Source organism: Chiloscyllium plagiosum, unplaced genomic scaffold (assembly GCF_037043375.1).
Source record: "Chiloscyllium plagiosum isolate Xiang-an unplaced genomic scaffold, Cpla_swu_hap1 HiC_scaffold_21, whole genome shotgun sequence".
Lineage (NCBI taxonomy): Eukaryota > Metazoa > Chordata > Chondrichthyes > Orectolobiformes > Hemiscylliidae > Chiloscyllium > Chiloscyllium plagiosum.
The window spans coordinates 11,876,940-11,900,810 of record NW_028270159.1 but is presented as its reverse complement, the minus strand read 5'-3'; the positions used below and the strand labels follow the sequence as shown (position 1 = coordinate 11,900,810).

Sequence of the window (23,871 nt, the reverse complement as noted above, 5' to 3'; positions counted from 1 at the left end):
TGATGTCACACTGGCAAATGATCGGCCAACACTGTAGCAAGTGCATTCACATTAATACTCTGGGCTTGAGAGCTTCAATTGTCCTGGTATCCACAGCCTTTTAGAGATGGAGAGACTTCCAGCTTTCCTTTGTGTCCAAAGATGTTTCCTGATTCCACCCCTAAGAGGCTTTGTTCTAACAAGGGTCCCCTCAATCTTGATGCTCTTTCCAGTCATTATGGCACAGAGGGAGGCCATTGAGACCACTGATTTCATGTTGGCTCCCTGTACAGCAATACAGTCAGGCCCACTGTATCCTTATCGTCCAACAGGTTATGGCTCTACAGTGCCTATTCAATTTCCTTTTGAAAATACTGATCCAACCACTTATTTGGATCCAATATATTTTGCGAACTAGTCTTTCCATACATCTTGCTACCTTGAGAGATCCACGTGCATTAAAACTCTCCTCTGACTCCAGGACCCTAGGCTTCCCTGCTCCTGTAAACTCTTTAGAACTGTGCCATTCTCTATTGATATCTCTGTCAAAATGCATCACCTGATACTTCTCTATACTGTGCTAAATTCCATCTGGTATGCTTGCCTATCGATGGGTATTAACACACAGTCAGCCACATCTCTAAGTTTGATGTGGAGGCTTTGGACTGAGGTGGACAAAGTTAAAAATCACTCAACACCAGGTTACAGTTCAATAGGTTTATTTGGAAGCACTAGCTTTCAGAGTGCTACTCCTACCTGATGAAGGAGCAGCAGTCCGAAAGCTGGTACTTCCAAATAAACCTATTGGACTGTAACCTGGTGTTGTGTGATTTCTAAGTCTCTCTAAGTTTGATATTGTTGGCAAACTTTGAAGTCTTACACTTAAAATAAAACAGAACCATTGTTGTGGGGCGGCATGGTGGCTCAGTGGTTAGCATTGCTACCTCACAGAGCCAGGGACTGGGGTTTGATTCCATCCTCGGGTGACTGACTGTGAGGATTTTGCACATTCACCCTGTGTCTGTGTGGGTTTCCTCCCACGGTCCAAAAATGTGCAGGTTAGGTGGATTAACCATGCTCAATTGCCCACAGTGTCCAGGAATGTGCAAGTGGATTAGCCATGGGAAATGCAGGGTCACAGGGTTAGGGTGGGTCTGGATGGGATGCTCTTTGGAGGACCAGTGTGGACTCAATGGGCTGAATGACCTGCTTTCACACTGTAGAGATCTTCTATGCTGAGAATCTGAAACAAAAACAAATTGCTGGATCTGCTGAGTTTCTCCAGCAATTTCTGTTTTTGAAGTTTTACTCCAGTTTATAAATACTTGCAGAAAAGAGAGGAAGTGACTTTCCCACATCTCCCCTTGTCCAGTTTGTTATCTGAATCTCATCACATCCCTCGACCTCCTAGAGTTAAAGGAACACGAGCCCAATTTACGAAACAAAAGCAGAAATTGCTGGAGAAACTCAGCGTATCTGTCAGCATCCGCGGAGAGAGAGAAAGCAGATTGACCGTTCCAGTCCAGGGGCCCTTCCTCAGAATTTATCCAAATCTATGGTGCCTGATTTTATCATTTCCTTCTATAAGGCCGGACCTACATTGCAATCACTTCATAATCTTCCAAAGGCCCACTATGGAGCCTAGGTGCTCCCTGTCATAATGGTAAGTTGCTAACATACTATGTGAAGCCACGTTGAAAGTAACAGTGAAAGGGGTTGGGTAATAAAGTCTGGCTTTTGTTGCATCTTTGATTCCTGTACGCTCTGTCCCTCCCTCCCTCCTGCCAGAGGTGCACTCAATTATTTATCGATGGGCGATGATCCTGTTGCTGTTGCCTAGACGCCAGAGAAAGGTGTCAGTGATCCGCTCGAACTTCTCCCAACAATTAATCATTGTGGAGAAAATGTAGATATATTTGCTTTTATCCCAGAATCCGTCGATGGATTAAACGCGGAGAGGCTTCAAGGGTTTGACTCTCCCTACTCCCATTCTTGCATCCTGATATGTTTCCTTGGAAAATCTGCAATTCTCGGCGCTTTTCATAACAATGAAATTTGCACAACATTTGTCGGCGCATCTAACGCCGGAATGGAGGAAGCAGTACATCGAATACGAGGTGGGGGGAGTTTTGGTGACTTCTTTTATAAACAAAAAAACGACTCATGCTTGTTTTGTTGTATCTGGGTGGTAACCCAATGGAACTCGCCGACCCAATTTATTCCCTTCTCGCAATACTCTCTGGAAACTTACTTTGAGACATTGACTGGGTGGCGGGGAAGATCTTAAAGTTGCGTTGTAACCTGTGTCGTGTGTGTGTGTGAAAATCAGATCATGCCCTCTTGTCCCGTCGGGATAATCATGTATAAAACTTAGATCTGTTTTAATTTTAAGAGTTTCTTACACTGTGGTTGAGGCAAGATCTGGTATCTTTAACCGTATAGTTCTAAAGAACTAGTATGAGAGATTTTTTTCGTCTTTGTTTACGTGTGTGGGGTTATTGCATATGATGTACTCACAGAGACTGTCAATCATTCAGGGGAAGTGTTAAAAAAAAGGCAATGAATGCATAAAGATGTCTTGCTGAGATATTAAGCATGTGGAATCCAAAGATGTGCAGGTTAGTCTTTGCTAAATTGCCCATAGTGTTCAGGGATATGTAGGTTAGGTGCATGAGGCAGGTGTAAATATAGAGCAATAGGGTAGGGGAATGGGTTTGGGTGGGTTACTCTTGGAGGGTCGTTGTGGACTTGTTGGGCCAAAGGGCCCGTTTCCACACTGTGATCTATTCTATGATCTATTCTATGGAGTGTATGTATGTAAATGAGATAGGCTGCAGCTGTTAAAGAGGACAGCTCCAACCACCTTGGGTGATAAATACCAGGCTGAAAATGTGTTGCTGGAAAAGCGCAGCATGTCAGGCAGCATCTAAGGAACAGGAGAATCGACATTTTGGGCATAAGCCCTTCTTCCTGAAGAAGGGCTTATGCCCGAAACATCGATTCTCCTGTTCCTTGGATGCTGCCTGACCTGCTGCGCTTTTCCAGCAACACATTTTCAGCTCTGATCTCCAGCATCTGCAGCCCTCACTTTCTCCTGATAAATACCGTGCCCATGTCCCATGAATGAATAAAAGACAGCAGACACTTTGGATCAGAATACAAGCACGTATTCTCAAGCTAATGCTTGAGTACGGACAGGTACTGCCTTCCATGAGATGCTGTGTTTCAGAGATGCTAAATCAGGTTCCCCCTGCCAGGCAGCTTTTAAAGATCCCATGAGTGTGAAGCAAAAAAGGTCGTGGTGTCCTGGCCAACATTGCGACCAAACACCCCTGCCCCTCTGCCCCCAAGCGACAGACTGTGAAAACCACTCAGCTAGCCATTCATCTCAAGTTTAATCATAAGGATCTCAAGATGTGCAAATGGCTGCTGTGATTACCAGCATAACAGCAACTGTGTGGAGGGGGAAGGGAAGGACCAATGGATGACTGGCAAAGCAAAGGTGCACTGTGCCCATCCACTGAGGTGGAAGTGCCAATTTCTCCCACCTTGGCAGTGGACGAGTGTAGACAGAGGCTCTGGGACAACAGAGCAGACAGTGCAATTGAGTCCATGAAGACCTGACTCATGATACCAATGGAAACAACTTTGGGAGGACCCCCAACCATATACATGTCACAGTTTCAGCAGTTCCATCCCTATTATCCCAGGCAGCTAGCTATATATAGAGGAAATGACCTGAGTATTTGCCAGGGACGTTAATTCGAAAGGCGACATTTGGACTGTGATAATAAGACCAGCAACCTCAGGCAGTTTAAGCAGCTGCTCGAGAGTTATCTCACTGATCTTCAACTTGCTGCACTGCTTTGATGTCCCTGATTTTACACACTCCATCACGGATAGCATTGCCAAAATGGTCTCTCGGTCTCTTGGCCACTCTATCTTTCTCTCCTTGTAAAGAAACAGTCTTTAAAACCTACCATTTCGACCAAGCATTTGATCACTGTTTTTAATATCTCCTCATCTGGATCCGTATCAAATTTTGCTGATAATGCTGGTTAGGACAGGGTAATGATTAAACAAGCATTAAACCTGGCTAATGTAGTAATGCTGTACATAATACAAGCAGTAGTTACTTACTTGAATCAGTTCTTTGTTCAAATTGATTTCTGAAATACATTGTCAAATCCAGTGCTGGCAATTCAGGAATTGATGATCAGACAATATCACCACACTCTAACTGCTGCTATAACAGAAATTACAGAGAGGTATGATATGACAGAATTTTACGTTATGTTAGCAAGTGAGATAGTTCATTCTGAATCAAGGGTGTTAAATTTGAATAAGGAAAATTATGAAAGCTTGAAGTACAAATTGGGTAAATACTTTGAAAGGAATGACTGTATATAGCAATTGTTAGTCTTTAAAGAATTACTGCCTGCTTGACAGCAACTATACATTCTTCAAATAAGGTCAGTCAACTGCAGTCAATAAGGAAAGTTTAGGATTGCATAAGATTAAAAGTAAAGCCTTATGAAGTTGCCAGAAATAGTAATTCTGAGGTTTGGGAGGGTTTTAGAATAGAACAGCAGAAGAGCTGGATAGTAAATGTACAGACTTGATTATATGAAAAATAAATTTCGATGTCTGGATGTAAAGCAATGTAATGTGTGCACAAGAATGGCATGACCAATTGTATAGAGATCCAAATAATTTTATGAATAAAATATATTTTTGAAATTAAAAAAAAATTTAGAATAGAACAAAGGTGTATCAGAAAAAACTGGCAATGAAAGGGAGAATAGAATATGAATGCAATCTAGCAAAAGCATAAAAATGGACTGTAAAAGCTTCTGTGGGTATGTAAAAAAGAAACAATTGACTAAAAGTAAGAGTTGCTCCCTCACAGGTAGCATCAGGAGAATTTAAATTGGGGATTAGAGAGCAGCTAAAGATTACTTTGCACTTGTTTTCACTGAGGAGGATATTAGAAATATCCCAGAATTAGAGATCCAAACAGACAATGAGGAGTTGAACAAAATTAACATGAGTTTAAAAAATCATACTAGAGGAATTAATGAGGCTGAAAGTTAATAATGAACATGATGGTCTACTTCCTAGAGTGTTGAAGAATAGTTGATGCATTGGTGATTATCTTCCAAAATCTATAGGTCTTAGAATAAATCCTGCAAACCGGAAGGAGCAAATGTTACCCCAATTTTTCAGAAGGGAAAAAGAAAGAACACAGGGAAGAACAGATCTGTTAGCCCTATATCAGTAGTAGGTAAAATGCTAGAATCTATTATAAAGGATGTGATAAAACAGACAGCTAGTTGATAATGATTTGATTTGGAATGGTCACCATGGATTTGCAATGGGAATTTGTGTTTAATGAACTTGTTGGAGTTGTGTGAAGATATTGCTAACAAAATTGATAAAGGAGGGTTGATGGATACTTAGATTTTCAGAAGGCTTTTGATGAAGCCCCCCCCAGTGGAAGCTGCATAGAAAGTTTCAAGCATATGTCATGGATTAATAGACAGACACAAAGAGTAGAAATAGCTGGTGGGCTGTGGCTAGTGAGGTACTGCAAGGATCAGTACTTGGGTTCCTGCTATTCATAATATATGTCAATGATTGTGGGTGGGGATGGAATATAATATTTCCAGATTTGCAAATGATATAAAGCTAAGTGGAAATGTGCACTGTACGGAAGCTGTAAAGTGGTTTCAGGAGAATTTGGACAGACTTAGTGAATGAGAAATAACAATATAATATGGAAAATATGAAATAATCCAATTTGTAGGAGAAATGGATTTGCAGAGTATTTCTTATATGGTAAGGGGTTGTAAAGTGTAGATGTACAAAGAACATAGGTGTCCTTGTGGATAAGTCACTGTAGGTTAACATGCAGGTGCAGCAACCTATTGGAAGGCCTGTGGCATTTTAGACTTTATTAGAAGATTATTTGAAAATAGGAATCATCAGGTCTCACATCAATTGTTTGAGAGCTTGGGTAGACTGCACTTGAAGTGCAGTTTGGTCTCCTTACTTCAGGAAAGATATTATTATCATAGAGGAAGTGCAACAAATGATCACCAGACTTGTTCCTGGGATGACAGGATTGTCCTATGAAGAGATATTGGGCAAACTGAGCCTATATTCTCTAGAGTTTTGAAGAATGAGAGATGATCTCATTAAAAATTACAAAATATGCAAAGGGGTAAGAAGGGTAGATGCAGGTAAGGTGCTTTCCTTGCTTGTGAAGGAGTCGCAATTTAAAAATAGGTTTAAGATGAAGAGAGATTTCTTTCACTCAAAGGATTTCAAACCTTTGGAATTCTCTGCCACAGAGAGCTGTGGAGGCTCAGTCTTTCCGTAGGTTTAAGGTAGAGATGGATAGATTCGGATTCCCAGTGGTTTACAATGTTAAAAGGGGTGAGCAAGTGTTCTATCAGCCATGATCATACTGAATGGTGGTACAACCCAATGGGTTGAATGGCCCACTCCTGTTCCCATGTTTCAAAATTAATGATCATTATGACAAAGAAACAGATGCAAACTTAACAAATTCCCAATCCATTTTATTACTTTCATCCATTGCATTTTTATTACATAAAAATGGGTAAAATGTACAACACAGAAACAGCCATTTGGCCAATAATCTGTGGCAGTGTTAATGTCTGGCACAAGTCTGCATCCATCCTATTTCATTGAATCCTCCCAACATAATTTTCTATTCCTTTCTGCCTTTTGTCCCTATAACTTCTATTGTAACAACCATGAAACTATGGCATTTATTGCCTGAAAACTGCCTTCACCATTTCCTGACCTGCCGGAACTGAGTTTGACATAAACTTAGGAAAATTCCCATTAATTAATCGAATACCTCAACTACATCATATGCTAGCAGTCTGTCAAATCTCTGAGTAAAGATGTCTCTTCTGAAATTTCTTAAGAGATTTATTAGTGACTACCTAATATTTAAGATCTCTAGTTTCTGATTCCACCATAAGTGGGAAATTTGATTTTGGTCCAGCCTGTTAAACTCCTTTGTAACTCAAAAGACTTTCACTCCATTATTCTCTTTTCTCAAGAAGAGGTCCAGTTTCCTGGACAGTTATGAGAGCTCTGTTTTGGTAACATTCTTGTGAAACTTTTTCTTGTCCTTTCTCTGGTGCCTCTATATAATTTTCTTATAGTTATGGAGACCAAACTGTGCAGAGGCTGAGGGCAATAACGTTTCACTGCTATCCAACTTTATTAAATTCACTAGCATTTTCTTTGTGATTTCAGTGGGATGAGGAGGCAGCAGGAATTCAACCTGTTTTGGCCAGGGCTGTTCCCTCATAGAAGATGTTATTGTCGGCTCTCGTGAATGAACTATTCATTGAGTACTTTACGCAACTTTCACTCACATGAATGTGCCTATATTGGCGATTGGGATTGTAGCACATTAAAGAGAGCATGATTGAATGAGAAAAAGTCAATGTAGCCCAATTAACAGAGAACACTAAGGTGCCTACCAACCATATCTCCAGTTCTGAGACACTTCCGAGTTGGTGATTGTCTTCACTGGAAGAGTAGGCGAAAGTGAGGACTGCAGATGCTGGAGATTAGAGTCAAGAGTGTGGTGCTGGAAAAACACAGCAAGTCAGGCAGTATCCCGAGGAGCAGGAGAATCGACACTTTGGGCAAAAGCCCTTCATCAGGAATGAAGCTGGAGAGATAAATGGGAGGGGGGAGGGACTGGTGGGAAAGTAACTGAGAGTACCATAGGTAGATGGAGGTGGGATTAATGGTGATAGGTTGGAGAGGAAGGTGGAGTGGATAAGTGGAAAGGACGATTGACAGATCATGAGGGTGGTGCCGAGTTGGAGGGTTGGAACTGGGATAAGGTGAGGGGAAGGGAAATGAAGAAACTGGTGAAATCCACACTGATGCTGTGGGGTTGGAGGCAAAAGATGAGACTTTTTCCTCCAGGCATCGGGTGTTTAGGGAGTGACGATGGAGGAGGCCCAGGACCTGCATATCCTTGGCGGTGTGGGAGGGGGACTGGAAGTGTTTGGCCACTTGCCGGTGGGGTTGGTTGGTGCGGTGTCCCAGAGATGTTTTCTGACGCGCTCTGAGAATAGACGTCCTGTCCCCCCAGTGTAGAGGAGAGTAACCTTCCAACTTGGCACCGCCCTCATGATCTGTCCTATCTGTCCATCTTCCTTCCCACCTATCCACTCCACCGTCCTCTCCGACCTATCACCACTACCCCCACCTCCATCTACCTATCGCACTGTCAGCTACCTTACCCCCCTCCCATTTATCTCTCCACCCCCTTGGCTCCCAGCCTCATTCCCAATGAAATGTCGATTCTGCTGCTGCTTGGATGCTGACTGACCTGCTGTTTCTTTCCAGTACCACACGCTCGACTCTTCACTGGAAGAGTGCCAGTATTGAGTAAATTTTAAAGGTGTCTGCTGTCAAGTGTGGCAGTGCCCATCAGCTGTAGTCAAAAGTACACCAGGTCTGATTCAACCACCTTGCACTTGCCTTGAATAGATGATCCCAAAAGGCAAACTGGATCATAGTCCTCATAAGAACAATCTATTTCAGCAGCATTATTTACCATGCAAAGGTGCCAGTTTATGTCATATATATATGTTACACATACACACATTTTCTACCTACTTCTCTTGTTATGTAGAAAAGAAAAGATTCTCAAGAATTTTAATGCTTCTTTAAAATCGGAAAACTTGAAGTGGTGAGGAGTGCCCAACGAGAAGTATCTTTAATTTAGTGAATCTTCCCAACGCACTTCACGGAAGTGAAATCAGGCAACATTTGCTAGCAACCAACTAAATATTTAGACAGGTGATGAAAAGATTGGTCAATTGGTTAAACAGTATCTTAAGATACAAGAGAGAGGTGGAGATGTTTAGAGAATGCATTGAAGAACTTGGTATGCAAGCAAACTGGTTATAAATGGTGAGGGATGATGAAAATGGGGTAGACACCAGAGGCCACAATTGGATGACCACAGAGTTCCCAGAGGGTTATAGGATACACCAGGCTTCAGCTATAGGGAGGGACAAAGACATGGTGGCATTTATACATTGAGTTGAGATCTTTAAGTTAGCGATATTGCTGAAAGAGTTTGCACAAAATGAACATGTAAACAGGGCTTAGTGCAAGTTAGGATATCAACAATAGAGTTTTAGATGGACTTTAATGTTTACAAAGGATGGAAGATATGAAGTCAATTAGAAGATACCTATTAAAGACATCCATTAAAAGCTCCTTGTGCTTGGACAATGCATGGAGATTGTGATCCATAACCAAAGTATTTCTTTAAAATTTGAAGCTGGAACATTAATATCAAGCCTCTTCAGTCCTCTATTCTTGCAACTTCGAGGATTCCTAAGTGACAGTGAGCTCAGTGTGTGAACCCAGTTAATGCTGATTGCAGGAAGAGTTATTGAAGCTCTCTGATTTTCTTTCTTACATAGGAATTCATGTATTTCACTTACCCTGCTTTGATTGACACTGAAACCCTGCTATGAATTTAAAGATAGAGGTGGATCTCACATACGTGCTCAAAGTAACACTCAGACTGAAAGATCTTTAAAGTGATAATCTCTATATCTTCCTCATCTCAAGATAATTGAAGATCACTTCCTACTCAATTGTTACATTGATACATGGAATTAGATAGAACAGAAAAACATAAAGTCTAGCTAGTCCATTCATTGCTTTTGCATAGTGCAGGTTTTCTCCCAGCCCTCTTTGTCTAAGCCAATCAACACAACCTTTGGTCCCTCTATCTTGCATGCATCTATTTAATTTTCCTTAAAATAATATGCGATTCACTTCAATCACTCATGAATTCCATACCATTCATTCAAATATCCACATAAGTTTCTTCTGAATCCTGTGTTGTACTGTTGCCTCCTAGTATCTTAAAGAGGTAGCAACAGAGATAATGCTCATGTTGTTTTGTGATTTTTTTCCAAAACACATTGGGCTCTGGAGAAGTACCAGAAGATTGGAAAGTTGCTCATGTCACACCCCTATTCAAAAAGGGAGAGAGGCAAAACGTGGGTAATTATTAGCTGATTAGCTGAACATATTTTAGATTAGATTCCCTCTGGTATGGAAAATTACTGGAATCAATTATTAAGGAAGTAATAGCAAAACATTTGGGAAATAATAGCCTAATCAAGCAGAATCAGCATGGCTTCATGGAAGAGCAATCATGTCTGACTAATATAGAGTCATAGAGATGGAGAGCACAGAAACAGATCCTTCGGTCCAATTCGTCCATGCCCACCAGATCTCTCAACCCAATCAAGTTCTATCTGCCAGCAGGCGGCCCATATCCCTCCAAACCTTTCCTATTCATATACCCATCCAAATGCCTTTTAAATGTTGCAATTGTACTAGCCTCCACCATGTCCTCTGGCAGCTCATTCCATACAAGTACCACCCTCTGCGTGAAAATGTTACCCCCTGAGGTCTCTTTTATCACCCTAAACCTATGCCCTCTAGATCTGGACTTCCCCACATCAGGGAAAAGACTTTGTCTATTTATCCTGTCCATGCCCCTCATGATTTTATGAACCTCTATAAGATCACCCCTCAGCCATGAATGCTCCAGGGAAAACAGCCCCAGCCTATTCAACCTCTCCCTATAGCTCAAATCCTCCAACCCAGGCAACATCCTTGCAAATCTTTTCTGAACCCTTTCAAGTTTCACAACATCCTTCCGATAGGAAGGGCACCAGATTTGCATGCAATATTCCAAAAGTGGACGAACCAATGTCTTCTACAGTCTCAACATGACCTCCCAACTCCTGTACTCAATACAGGAATTGGGAGGTCATGTTGCGGCTGTATAAGACACATATTAGCATTTTTTGGAGAGTTCACAACTCAGAATGGAGAGAGGTGAAGCAGTAGATGAGTTGCATTTGGGTTTATAGAAGGCATTTGACAAGGGTACTTCAAAAAAGGTTAAGTTATAAGATAAAAGCCCACAGTGTTGGAGGTGGTATATTGGCATGGATAGAGAATTGGCTAATAGGCAGGAAACAGTGAGTGGGGATAATGGGTTCTTTTTCAGCTTGATGACCCGTGATCAGTGAGGCTCCACGGGGATTGGTGCTGGCATCGCAATTGGTTACAATAGATATTAATGACTTGGAGGAAGGAAGCAAATGTACTGTGGTCAAGGCAGGTTCTGAGTGGATACACACAGTTTACAGAGAGATATTGATAGTTTAAGTAAATGGGCACATGGTGTGGAAAAATGTGAAGTTGTTCATTTTGCAAGGGAGAACAAAAGAACAGAGTGTTATTTAAAAGGAGAGGAACTGCAGAAAGCTGCAACACCAAAGGGACTTGAGCACGAAACACAGTAAATGAGCATCCAGGTACAGCAACTAATCAGGAAGGCTAATTGAATTCTTGGCCCTTGTCTCAAGTGGGTTGGGGTATAACAGCATGGAAGTCTTCCTGCAACTGTACAAGGTGCTGATGAGACCACATCTGGAGTCCCATGAGCTGTGAGTTTTTGTTTCTCTTATTTAAGATATCATTTCATTAAGGCGGGTTCAGAGACAGTTCACTAGGATGATCCCTGAAATGGAGAGGTTGTCTAATGAGCAAAGGTCAAACAACTTGGTATTCCAATCAGAATGAGAATGAGAAGAGTGAGAAATGATTTCAGTGAAGGATATAGGATTCTTAAGGAGCTTGATAGGGTAAATGCTGAGGGGATGCTCCCCCTTATGGGACAGTCTCGGACCAAAGGACATCATTTCAGAATAAAGGGGTGCCAATTTAAGACTGAGAGGAGGAGGAATTTCTTCTCTCAGAGAGTTGTAAGTCTTTGGAACTCCTTGTGTGTACTTATGGCTGAGGTAGATAGATTCTTGGTCAGTCAGGGAATCAAGAGTTACGGAGAAAGGGCAGGAAAGTAGGTGTGAGTAAAGTTGGAACAGCCATGACCCTATTGAATGGCAGAGCAGACTTGAGGGGCCAAATAGCCTACTCCTGTTGCTACGTCTTATGGCCTTATGATCTTATTCATGGCTATACTGTATTCATGATCACTTGTTCTTTTCTGCTGCACAAGTGGAAGCACCTTCTCTGCATCACCCTAACAAACCTTTTCATCACTCTTCAGGTTACCCCTCAGCCTTCTCTTTCCTAGAGAATAGAGTCCCAGTGTGTTACTTAGAGATACTTTAATGCCACATGGACATCAATCCCTCTCAAATTTATACTTTCACCATTGTTATGAATCTTTGGCAACAGACTGTGGATATACAAGGATGTAACATATCATTTGAAAGATGTCTCGGTGGCAGCTACATGTATAGAACATAAACGGCATTTCTGCATTCTGTTATCATTGGTCATAATGACCATGCAGGTAAAGACTTACATTGGATAGTCTGCACATGCCGCATGCGTCCCTAGATACAGTTTTACATGGTTGAGTTGGACCAAAGGGTCTGTTTCTGTGATGGATAACGCTATGACTATAACTCTATGGTAATGAAATGATAAAGGTAGCTTTGCAAGAAAGTAGCTGCAAAGATTACTGCTGATCTAGCTCATAATTTTTCTGGGATTGGACCAACTTGGATGGCAAAAATCACAGATTGATTTAGTTTGGAGATTCCACAAGATCATCTTCTTTGGATTGGTCTTCCAGTTCATTTCTAACCTCGTCCTTTTTGAATACCATAGGCTCCCTGAATGTTCATGTGGACCAGCAAACAGGATTTCAGTTAATTCTTTCATTCATAGGGAACGAAAGAATTCATAGGGTGCCAGCCAACGTCATGCACTGAGATTGAGAGACAATACTGGTTAAACATTGGTTAGACAGAATCCATGCATGTACTTTTCCAGTCAGAGTTTTATTTCAACTCACATCACAACTATTCCTGTTCCACAGTTCCATGTGACCCCAATCATCACTGCCAGATCCTACCAATGAGTTTGATCCCTTAGTCCCAATATTACTCTTTCCACACAGACCAAATATGTTCCCTTTTCAAATTTACATCCAATTTCCTTTTGAAAATTATGATTGAATCTGCTTCTTTCACACCTGCTGTGCATTCTTGACTATAACAACTAGCCACTTGAAATACCTCTCTGTCACCTCCTCCCTTTTAGTTCTTTTGTCAATCACCTTAGAATCTGTGATTTAGAGTTAATAATCTCCCTGCCAATGAGAAAATAGTATCCGCTTATTTATTATTATCAGCACCCTTTACAATCTTGAACATCGTGACTAAATCTGCCTTTAACCTTTCCTGATGGAAATTAAACAATCCCAGTATCCCAACTCCCTCAAAACTTCTTTCACTCCCTCCTAGTTTAATCAGACAGTGCCGTTCTGTTTTCACTCTTATCTTAAATTAATTGGGAAATGAAATTCTGGAATTTTCTTCCAGGCAAGCCCTGTGTGTTTACCTACCCCACAAAGACAGTAGCGGTTCAAGGGTGTGGGTCACCACCACTTTCTCAAGGGTCATTAGGGATGGGCAACAGTAACACATAAAGCTAAGTTTACAAACTCTAGTGTGTTCTGGTTGTAGCATCAGACATTGGCAATGGTGTGGAGTCACAAGTAGATAGTTTTAACCATTGCATTATAACACACCTCTGGAGCAGGTGGGATTTGAATGCATGCCTTCTGTCTCAGAGATAGGGACAATACCACTGCACTAGAAGAGCCCCATTGGAGCAACACATACCATAATGCACATCATGCTGCTAATTTAGCATTATTAGCTTTCAGCATTTTTCACCCAGAGGTTGGAGGGAACTTGGAACACACTGCCTGTAAGGGTGGAAGCGGCAGAAATCCTCATCATACCAAGAAGTATTTAGATGTGTGCTGGTGATGCCAAAACAGACAAAGCTATGGGCCAAATGCTAAAAAATAGAATTAAAACAGTTAGGTGGTTGCTTATGGGATGCAATGGGCTGAAGAGCCTCTTGCTGTGCTGTACATTCCTATGATTTTATGAGTTTCTTCCATTAGGAGACATGAAGAACCACATCACTCTTAAGGTGGAAATACACACACACAATCACGGAATTCACTCTTAACTCTTAATCTGTATTTTTCTTTCCTTTTAACAGGGTCTGAAAAAGATGCTGTACATGGCCCAGAATCAAGCCCCATTGCCAGGAGGTAAGATGGGATTGGTCTTGCTATGTTTGGAACCACAGCTGCCTCTATCACAGATACAGCTTCCCTTAACCTGAAAAGAATATCCTGACTCGCATCTGACATTATGCCAGCTTCTCATCACACTCAGTAACCAGGGCATTAATATTTAATGCTGAAATATGATTTAATTTATATATAATGAAAGAGGTTTTAGCTTCAAGGTAGTTCCAAAAACAAGACAGATGTTAGACTTCAGTATGAATCAGAAGTTCTTTTCCTTCATATAGTTTTGGCATAGAAATGCATACGATTCTCTGAGATGTCTAGGTCCCAAACTCTTACTGAACCCCTCACCTCTCTCCTCTTTGAAAGACACTCCTTAAAACCTAGCTTTTAGACAAAAATGTTGATTACCTATCCTAATTCTTTCGCTTGCTGTCAAACGTTTGCCTGAATATGAGCCTGTGGACCTTTCTTTACTCCCATTAATTGTGCTAAATAAATGCCAATTGCTTTGTTCACTTTACTTTGACTTTTAATCGTGGTGATAAAATACAGGTCAGTGATGAATAATTAATCTTTTGAATGTGTCCCCATCAGGCAATGGCGATGCTCGAGGATTTAATTAATAATCACCTTCTACGCTGGTTGAAATATGAAATCATTCTTTCGCATCAATAATTTAACAAGGCAAAATGTTGTTCCACTGTTTGCAATTACAATTTCAGACATCCTGGCACAACTGCAGAAAGGATATTTAAAAGCCGACTATGCCTTGCTAGATCTGCACTTCTGTAAAAGAGTTTGGATTGTAAGGAACATTAATTAAAAGAGTGCTGAAACATTAAAGTTCAGTACAAGACATGAACATGCATTTTGTAAAGAAATTCTAGGAGGAAATACTTCAGAAAAAGAATGAAACTGGGGTTCTGACGCATTGTGATTTTATTCTGTAAAATGAGTTTGCTAAATATCTACAAGGGGGGAGATCTTACACATATTACACTGCATTATTTTTCATTCATGTATTTGCAATGAAACTGCTGCATTCATTAGTATCTGAGACATCTTGTCAAAAGCAAGCCTTTAGATGGCAGCAGTAAGCAACCTGAGATGTAGTACCAACAGATATCAACACCAGATTGTGTTTTTCAATGGCCATCTGTTGACTTCACTGCATGTACAGCACTAAAATCACAACCCTATTCGTATGTATCAATCAGTCTTGAAGTAAGTGTGCCATTGTAGGATCCCATTCAATCAGCATTCTAAGGATTGCCATCATAGTGAAAGCACCTCTAGGGAGCAGTGATCATAATATGATTAAATTTCACATACAGTTTCGGGGAGAGAAAAGTGGGTCTAAAATTAGTATAAATTTAAATAAGGCCATGAAAGCAGAGCTAGAATAAGGGAACTGTTAATTTATGTTGAGGGAGAGGCAAATAGAAACACAATGGTGGACACATAAGAGGATAACACATAGAATAGATTCAAGCGGGAAAGAAAATATCCAAAGATTTACTATCTGTGGTTAATTATAAAAGTTAAACATAGTATTCAACTTAAAGAACAAATATATAATTACATAATGTGGAAGCGGGCCATCCAGCCCATCAAGTTCACACTGATCCTCTGGGGAACATCCCACATAGACCCACCCCATCCCTATACTTCCCTTGGCTCATTCACCTAGCCTGCCCACTATGGGCAATTTAGCATGGCCAATCCATTTAATCTGTACATCTTTGGATTGTGAGAGGAAACCTACAGAGACATAGGGTGGACATGCAAACTCCACACAGAGAGTCACCCAAGGATGGAATTGAACACAGGTCTTTGACACTGTGAGGCAGCAATGCTAACCACTGAGTAACCATGCAACCTATGAAAAGATGGGTGGCAAGTCAGAAGTTTGGCCAGAATATAAATAATGGTAAAGAATGACTAAAAGATTAATAAGGATGAAAAAAATTAAAATACAAGAGCAAGCTAGCTACAATTATAATTCCAGATATTAAGACTTTCTATAAATACTTTAAAAAGAGAGTTAACAAGCATTGATCTAATAGGAAATTAGTCTAGGGAATTAATAATGGAAAATAACAAGATGGCAGATGAATTGAACCAATATTTTGTGCTGGTCTTCCCTAAAGAGGATTCAAGTAACTACCCAGAAACAGCTGTCAGTCAGGAATTGGAAGAAATGAACTCCAGGAAATTATTAGCACAAGGGAAGAAGTACTTTGCAAATTGTTAGAACTGCTGGTCAATAAATCCCTGAATGCAGATAGCTTTCTCACTAGGAATTTTAAAGAAGTGGCTAGTGAGGTTGTTGATACATTAGTTTAATTGTTCAAAATTGCCTAGATTCAGTGAAGGTTCAATTAGACTGAAAAGGAACAAATGTAATTCCTTTATGTAAAAGGGAAGAAGACTGAAACAGGAAACTATAGACCAGTTGATTTAACATCTGTCATCAAGAAAATATTAGATGCTATTATTAAGAATGTCATAACGGGGCACTGTTAATTAATTCAATACAATCAGACAGTCAATATGGCTTTGTGAAAGGGAAATAATGTTTAGCCAATTTATTGGAGTCATTTGAAGAAGTAACACGCACTATGAATAAAGGAGAACCCATGGATGTAACGTAATTAATGTTTTCAGAAGCATTTGATAAGATGACACGTCAAACATTGTTGCAGAAAATAAAAGCTCTTTATGTAAGGGATAACATATTGGCACAGATTGTTGATTGGCTAGCTAACAGCAAACAGAAGTTGACATAAATAGTTTATTTTTCAGGTTGGCATGATATAATGAATGGCATGCCAGAGAGCTCAGTGCTGAGGCCTCAAGTTTGAAAGTTGAAATGGTGTGGATCAAGGAATGGAAGGCTAAATGTGTTGCTCACACAAAAATAGGCAGAAAAGTTATGAAAAGGCCCATAAGGAGGCAGCAGGTTAACTGAGTGGGTAAGATGTGGCAAATTGAGTAGAACGTGGGTAAATGTGAAATGTTCCAATTTGAATCGGTGAACAAAGACAAAGCAAATTATCACAGTAGTGAGAGCTTGCAAAGCTCTGAGATGTAGCAGGACCAGGGACCAAGTGCATGAAGTGCAAAAGGTTAAGACAAACGTACAGCAAGTAATTAATGTTTTCATTTTGTGCAAGGGGAATTGAATACAAAAGTAAGGAGGTTATGCTTTTGTTATTGAGTGCATTGATAAGATGCAGAATCTGGAGCACTGTGTACAATGTTGGCTTTTCTGATTAAAGAGGGAGGTAAATACATTGAACATCGTTTCAAAGAAGGTTTACTGGACTAATACCTGGAATGGGTGGGTTGTCACATGAGAACAAGGTAGATTTGTATCCCTTGAGTTTAGCAGAGTAGTATAGATCACTTGATTACAACATACAAAATTCTGAACAGACTTGACAGTTTGGATGTTTCCTCAGCTGGGAGAATCTAGAACTGGAGGTGACTTTAAAAATTAGGGGCTGCCATTTAAGACAATATTTTTCTCAGAAGTTTGAGTCTTTGGAATTCTCATCCTCGAAAGGCAGTGTTGAGAGAAACTTTGAATATTCTTAAAGCAAACCTAAATAGATTAATGAGAAGCAAAGGGCTAAACAGTTATCAGGGGAGGCTGGTATTTGAGGTTGAGGTTAAAATCAAATTAGACATGGTCTTATTGTTTGTTATATACAGTCACCTTGAGTATTAGCTCAGGAAATCAATTCTCATGATTTCAGTGCTTTTAAAACCACAGTATGAAAGCATCCCATGTGTACAATATCAAAGAGCACAATGTGAGGGTTGCTGATGAGAAATACTGATGTGTTATGTACTCACCACCAAACATGATGTAATATTGGTAGAGTTTAATCCAGTGTGAGAAAGATTGTAGAAGCAGAAAGTCAAATCACAGTACTGACCGAGAATGAAGCTAGCTAGTAACACAAGGAATGGCACGGTGGCTCAGTGGTTAGCACTGCTACTTCACAGCGCCAGGGACCCAGGTTCGATTCCAGCCTCAGGTGACTGTCTGTGTGGAGTCTGTACATTCTCCCTGTGTCTGTGTGGGTTTCCTCTCATAGACCAAAGGTGTGTGGGTAAAGTGGATTGGCCATGTACATTGTCCAGGGATGCGCAGGCTAGGTGGATTAGCTCCAAATAATACAGGGTTACTGAGATATTATAGGGAGTTGATGCTCAGTCATGGTGGGATGCTGTTTGGAGAGTTAGTGTGGGCTGGATGGCCTGCTTCCACAATGTAGAGATTCTATGAAAAGGCTGAAGATTGGAACTGGAACCTTTCAAGGTGGATCTCAAATCTCAGATGAAAAGTAGGAAATTGTGAGGGCAATTCTCCAAACTCTTCTGACTTTGCTTTGCCCTTGTCCAGTTAGCAGTGGTGGAATGAGGCAATTTGTAGGAATAAGTATATAAGGGAGACAGCAAAATAGAATGATATGTAAAATGAAAGGGTATGAGGAGTTTTGTATAAAACATAAACATTAACACACACTAATCGTGTTAAATATGTATTACTTCCTATGTAATTCCACGTAACTGTTTCCTGTGGATTCATAAACTTGACCCTAGATTATGATGCAATTAAGATTTAATGCTGCAATCAAATGTAGATGAACTTAACTACATAGATTCCTCTGAAATGTCTAAGCTATTATACTTTAATTTAAAGTATTGAGCCAATTTCTAAATACAGAAACATTGTATTGGTGAAGGCACAAGTCGCTTCCTAATCCCTGACCTTGCTGCTTTAGCACCAACACAATGTGTAACTCAGTACAGTGAAAAGGATTCTGAACCTTAAAGAACCAGCCTTGCCTGGTTATGTTAACACGCTCGTTAATTTTCACTTTGTAACACAAGCCTGACATTACTTCCCTGGCAGTGAACCAATTAAAGCCTCACAACATCTTACACTTTGCTGTTGTGTTACTTGATTCTTCGAAATCTCATTCTCACAGGTTCAAGACAGTTCCTTTCTACTGCCAGCCATCCAAATAATCCAGCTGTTTGCTGTGTGGAAATGTGCCCTTAACCTTGTACACTTCCTTCTCCCTAAACTGATGAAACTGCATTGAGGGCTGTGTTAACTCATTAACACTTGACAAATTACAAAGACTTGAATTTACGTAGCTTTAAGTTTTCAGGATCACATCAAAATGCTTCCCAGCTAAAGAAATATTTTTGAATTGTTCCCATTGTTGTCATATAGGAAGCATAATACTCTCCCCTTGCCCGGATGAGTGCAGCTCCAACAACACTCAAGAAGCTTGACACCATCCAGGACAAAGCAGCTGCTTGATTGGCACCACACCCACAAACATCCACTCCCTCCCCCACTGACTCTCAGTAGCAACAGTGTGTACTATCTACAAGATACACTGCAGAAGTTCACCAAAGGTTCTCAGGCAGCCCCTTCCAAACCCACGGCCCCTTCCATCTAGAACAATAGGGCAGCAGATAAGTGGGAACACCTTCAAGTTCCCCTCCTAGCCACATATCATCCTGACTTGGAAATATATCGTAGAAAAGCTCTGGTCTCAGCCCTGCCACTCTGCCGCCATCTTGGAGTTGGCGTTGTGAATTGATTCCTGACTGGTTACGTTTGCTGGCTCACTCCCAGGCTATTTATATGCCTACACACCTTCACATCCATTTTTAACCTGACTTTGATTCTTGTTATCAATTTGTCATCATCATCCACGATCATTTCGCAGGCTGATTTTAGGCCCAGTCACTTGACTGGTTTTTTTGCTTCTAACTCATATACCTAGTCCCTTCTTCTGTTTAATTAACACAGATGATAGCACATTAGCCTTGGCAGAGATGATACCAACAGACTATTGGTATCATCTCTGCCAATCATTTCTTGGACAATCTGCTCCAACACATTATCAATACTTTTACTTTAGATAAAGATAAAGTCAGTGTTGTCCCACTCTCTTATTAGAGACAGAGAGAGACAAACAGTGGTGAGTTTAACCTGAGGGTCACCACACCTCAGGCAAGTGGTGAGGTTGAGAAGGTGGTAACCTCAGTTGAGACAGGAGGTAAAGCTATGCTATCAGTATCAGTCTGCATTGCAAACCTACCATCCATTCAACTGAACCACCCAACCAGGAGAAAGTGAGGACTGCAGATGTTAGAGATCAGAGTTGAAAAGTGTGGTGCTGGAAAAGCACAGCAGGTCAGGCAGCATCGAGGAGCAGGAAAATCGACATTTCAGGCATAAACCTGATGAAGCAACACACTTTTTGACTCTAAACCAACCAACCCCCAACTTGAGGTATTAAATCCTGCTTGTGGTCCTTTTAGATATTTCAATCAACTACAGCTTAGAGTAAACAGTGACAGTGACTTTAACACATAAGATTCTAAGGCGTTTTGACAGGTTAGACATGGAGAGGATTTTTTTTTCTGGAAGAATCTAGAATAAGGGGTTACTGATTAAACATCGGGGTCACCCATTTATAACATAGATGAGGCAAATCTCTAAGAAAATTATGAGTCTTTAAAACTCTCTTCCTGAAAAGGCTCATAGAACTCCTGCAGTGTGGAAACAGGCCATTTAGCCCAACAAATTCACACCGACCCTCCGAAGAGTATCCCACCCAGACCAATTCCCCTACCCTATTACTCTATATTTCCCCTGACTAATGCACCTAACCCTACACATCCCTGAACACTATGGGCAATTTAGAATGGCCAATTCACCTAGCCTGCACATCTTTGGTCTGTGGAAGGTGATGAAAGCAGAATATTTTAAAATAGTTTTAAGGCTGAGGTGGGTAGATTCTTGTTAAGCAAGGGGGTGAAAGGTTATCAGGGGTTAGACAGGGATGTGGATTTGAAGTTACAATCACATCAGCCATAATCTCTTTAAATGTCAAAGTTAAAAATCACACAACACCAGGTTCGAGTCCAACAGGTTTAATTGGAAGCACTGCTCCTTCATCAGGTGGTTGATGATCAGATCACCTAATGAAGGAGCAGCGCTCTGAAAGCTAGCACTTCCAATTAAATCTGTTGGATTATAACATGGTGTTGTGTGATTTTTAACTTTGTACACCCCAGTCCAACACCGGCATCTCCAAATCATGTTTAAATGTCAAGGAAGCCTTAAGGGGTTAAATGTCCTACTCCCTATTCCTTGTTCATACGTTTAATCAGCTCTTCAATTTCTTAATGTAAAACTTTGAAAAGACACTGAATAGATTAAAACTGGGCTTTCTTGAAGTTAAATTTTACTTGTCCTTTTTATTGCCTTGGGATATTTTAAACTCTGCTGTCTGCTGTAAGCTAGAAAATCATTTCTGTACAACATAACTGAAGAACCTCAACTAGAATTCCAAAAATGAAAAAAAAATTAAATGATGTCTTCACATTCAACATCACCAAGTTTAGCAACATTTTAATAAATAAATAGTCAAGTAGGCATGAAAATATGATGTTGAATTATTCAAGAATTAATGGTGTAGAGGATTAATCATTTGTTGTTTGATAAACTTTGGAAAGTTGGAGGCAGTCCCCACAACAGCAGTTTCAGACTTGCCAAAGAAGCAGTGATTTGGAAGAATGTGATTTGATATAAAATCAAACTTTACTGTGTAATTGAAATTCTGTAAGTCTTCAAATTCCTTTCTCTTAAAAAAGAACATATTAAATTTAACGTGACATAATGATGTGGCTGATACATACTAGTAGAATTAAAATCACAGATATGATTGCCGAGTTGAATACTTGGATTCTGTCAAATACATTTCACCCTAAACTCATGGATTTCCAATTTTCACAAAGTAATTTTCAAAATTTCTCTAATTTTGACAAATGGAGACTTTCACTGTTTAGCTGTAAAGAACTGGCATCCTTAGCAAATGCAAATCTGATTAAACAGACCCATATTCGTTGGAATAAGAGGGCATTGCTTTGAAATGTACAAAATTCTTCAAGGGCTTGATGGGGTGGATGATGAGAGACTGCCTCCCTTGACTGAAGAGTGTTTTGTAAGGAAGCAAACGAATAAGTTGACAAAATAGGACTACCATAAATCACCAAACTTAAACTGGACTTCACCAGTGTTTTGTGTCAAACTGAGCTTTCTTACATGTTAACTCTATTAACCAGTATTTAACAGCAATATCTCCAGTTACCTTAATTATACTCAATGCCAGCTTCCGACAAAGCTTAAATTATTGATTTCCTGTCATGTGCAATGAAATCAGAAGCATCAAATGAGAGAGGTGCACAACGTTATCTGCATAACCAGTTTTCTAAATTGACGGTAGTAGATGGTTAGAAAAGAAAAAAAACCTACATTTTTGAGTAGCAATTTTCCTAATCTGAAGATGTCTCAAAGCATTTTAATGGCAATATGTACAGACACTGTTGTAATGTAGTTATTGATTAAGTAGACAGAAATACTTGCATTTATATTGTGTCTTTCATGAGTACAGGCTCTGTCAAACTGCCATCTACTCAATTAAATATTTCTGGAGAGCAGTCTGTATGCAGGAAGCACAGCAACCAATTTGCGCCCAGCATACTCCCAGAAAAGCAACATGATAATGAGTTAATAATCCGTTTTTGTGATGATGAATGAAGGAGAAATCCTGGAGAAGAACTTTGGGAGATCTCCCTTGCTCTTCTCTGCAAATTGTGATGGAATCTTTTGCATTCCCCCACATAGAGCAGATGGAGCCTTAGTACAGCGTCTCATCCAAAAGGTGAAAATATGTTTGCTGGTGGCATCATTCAGGATGTGACAGGAATAGTGGAAGGTAATTCATTGATGTAGAGGCTGCTAAGGTGGAAGATAAGGACAAGGATTTCTGGGAGGTGGGGGGAAAGAATGAGAGTACTATTGCAGGAATCTTCTTTATTATTCACTCCTGGGATGTGAGTGCCAATGGCTCGGCCAGCATTAATTATTTATCCCTAATTACCCATGAGAAGGAGATGATGAACTGTCTTGTTGAACCACTGCAGACCTTAGAATACAGAAACACCCACAATATTATTAGGGAGGAAATTTCCAAGATTTTGACCCAATGACACTGAAAGAACGGTGATATATTTCCTAGTCATGTGGTGTCCCCATATACCTGCTGCCCTTGGCCTTCTCGAAGGTAGAGGTTGCTGGTTTAGGAAGTGCTCTTGATGAAGAAAATGAACTGATAAGGTTCAGGGTCGATGGCTGGGGGGGGTCTCCTAAGTTAGGGAAAAACAAAGATGTATTGGAAGCACTTGTAGGGATATTGCATCATCCAAATAAAGGCCACACCTGCAGAGAAATTGGAAGAATGGCATAGAATCCTCACAGAATGCAGGAATGTGAGGAAGTTTAGTAATGCTAGGTGGGCCTTGACAGTGAGTTTGTGGAATTTTAGTGTGTATCTTTCATTTCTCCTCTGGATAAAGAGTTAAAAATATCCATGTGGAACACTGGTAATGTGCAGCTGTACTATTGATAATGTGTGATGAATGTTGTCATGTAAGACTGTTACCCATCCACTGTTCCATTGATAATATGATAAACATCAGTGTTTTACACTTGTACCCATCAGCTCTCCAATTTATAACATGTTACAAATGTCAGTTGATAGCAGAGGAGCACAGAAACTCTCATGTTTAATCATTTGAATGAATCTCAGTGTGTA

General features: G+C 40.3%; 1 protein-coding gene across 1 annotated transcript in view; it reads left to right on the top strand.

Annotated features, from left to right (window-relative positions):
* Positions 1–1,829: 1,829 nt before the first annotated feature.
* LOC122564619 (solute carrier family 53 member 1-like) overlaps positions 1,830–23,871 on the top strand; it is a 171,182-nt gene continuing 149,140 nt past the window's right edge. Inside the window, exons 1-2 of the mRNA XM_087998268.1 lie at positions 1,830–2,096; positions 14,137–14,188. Coding sequence (XP_087854394.1) covers positions 2,028–2,096; positions 14,137–14,188 — 121 coding nt within the window. The 5' untranslated portion in view covers positions 1,830–2,027. The remainder of the gene's footprint in view (positions 2,097–14,136; positions 14,189–23,871) is intronic.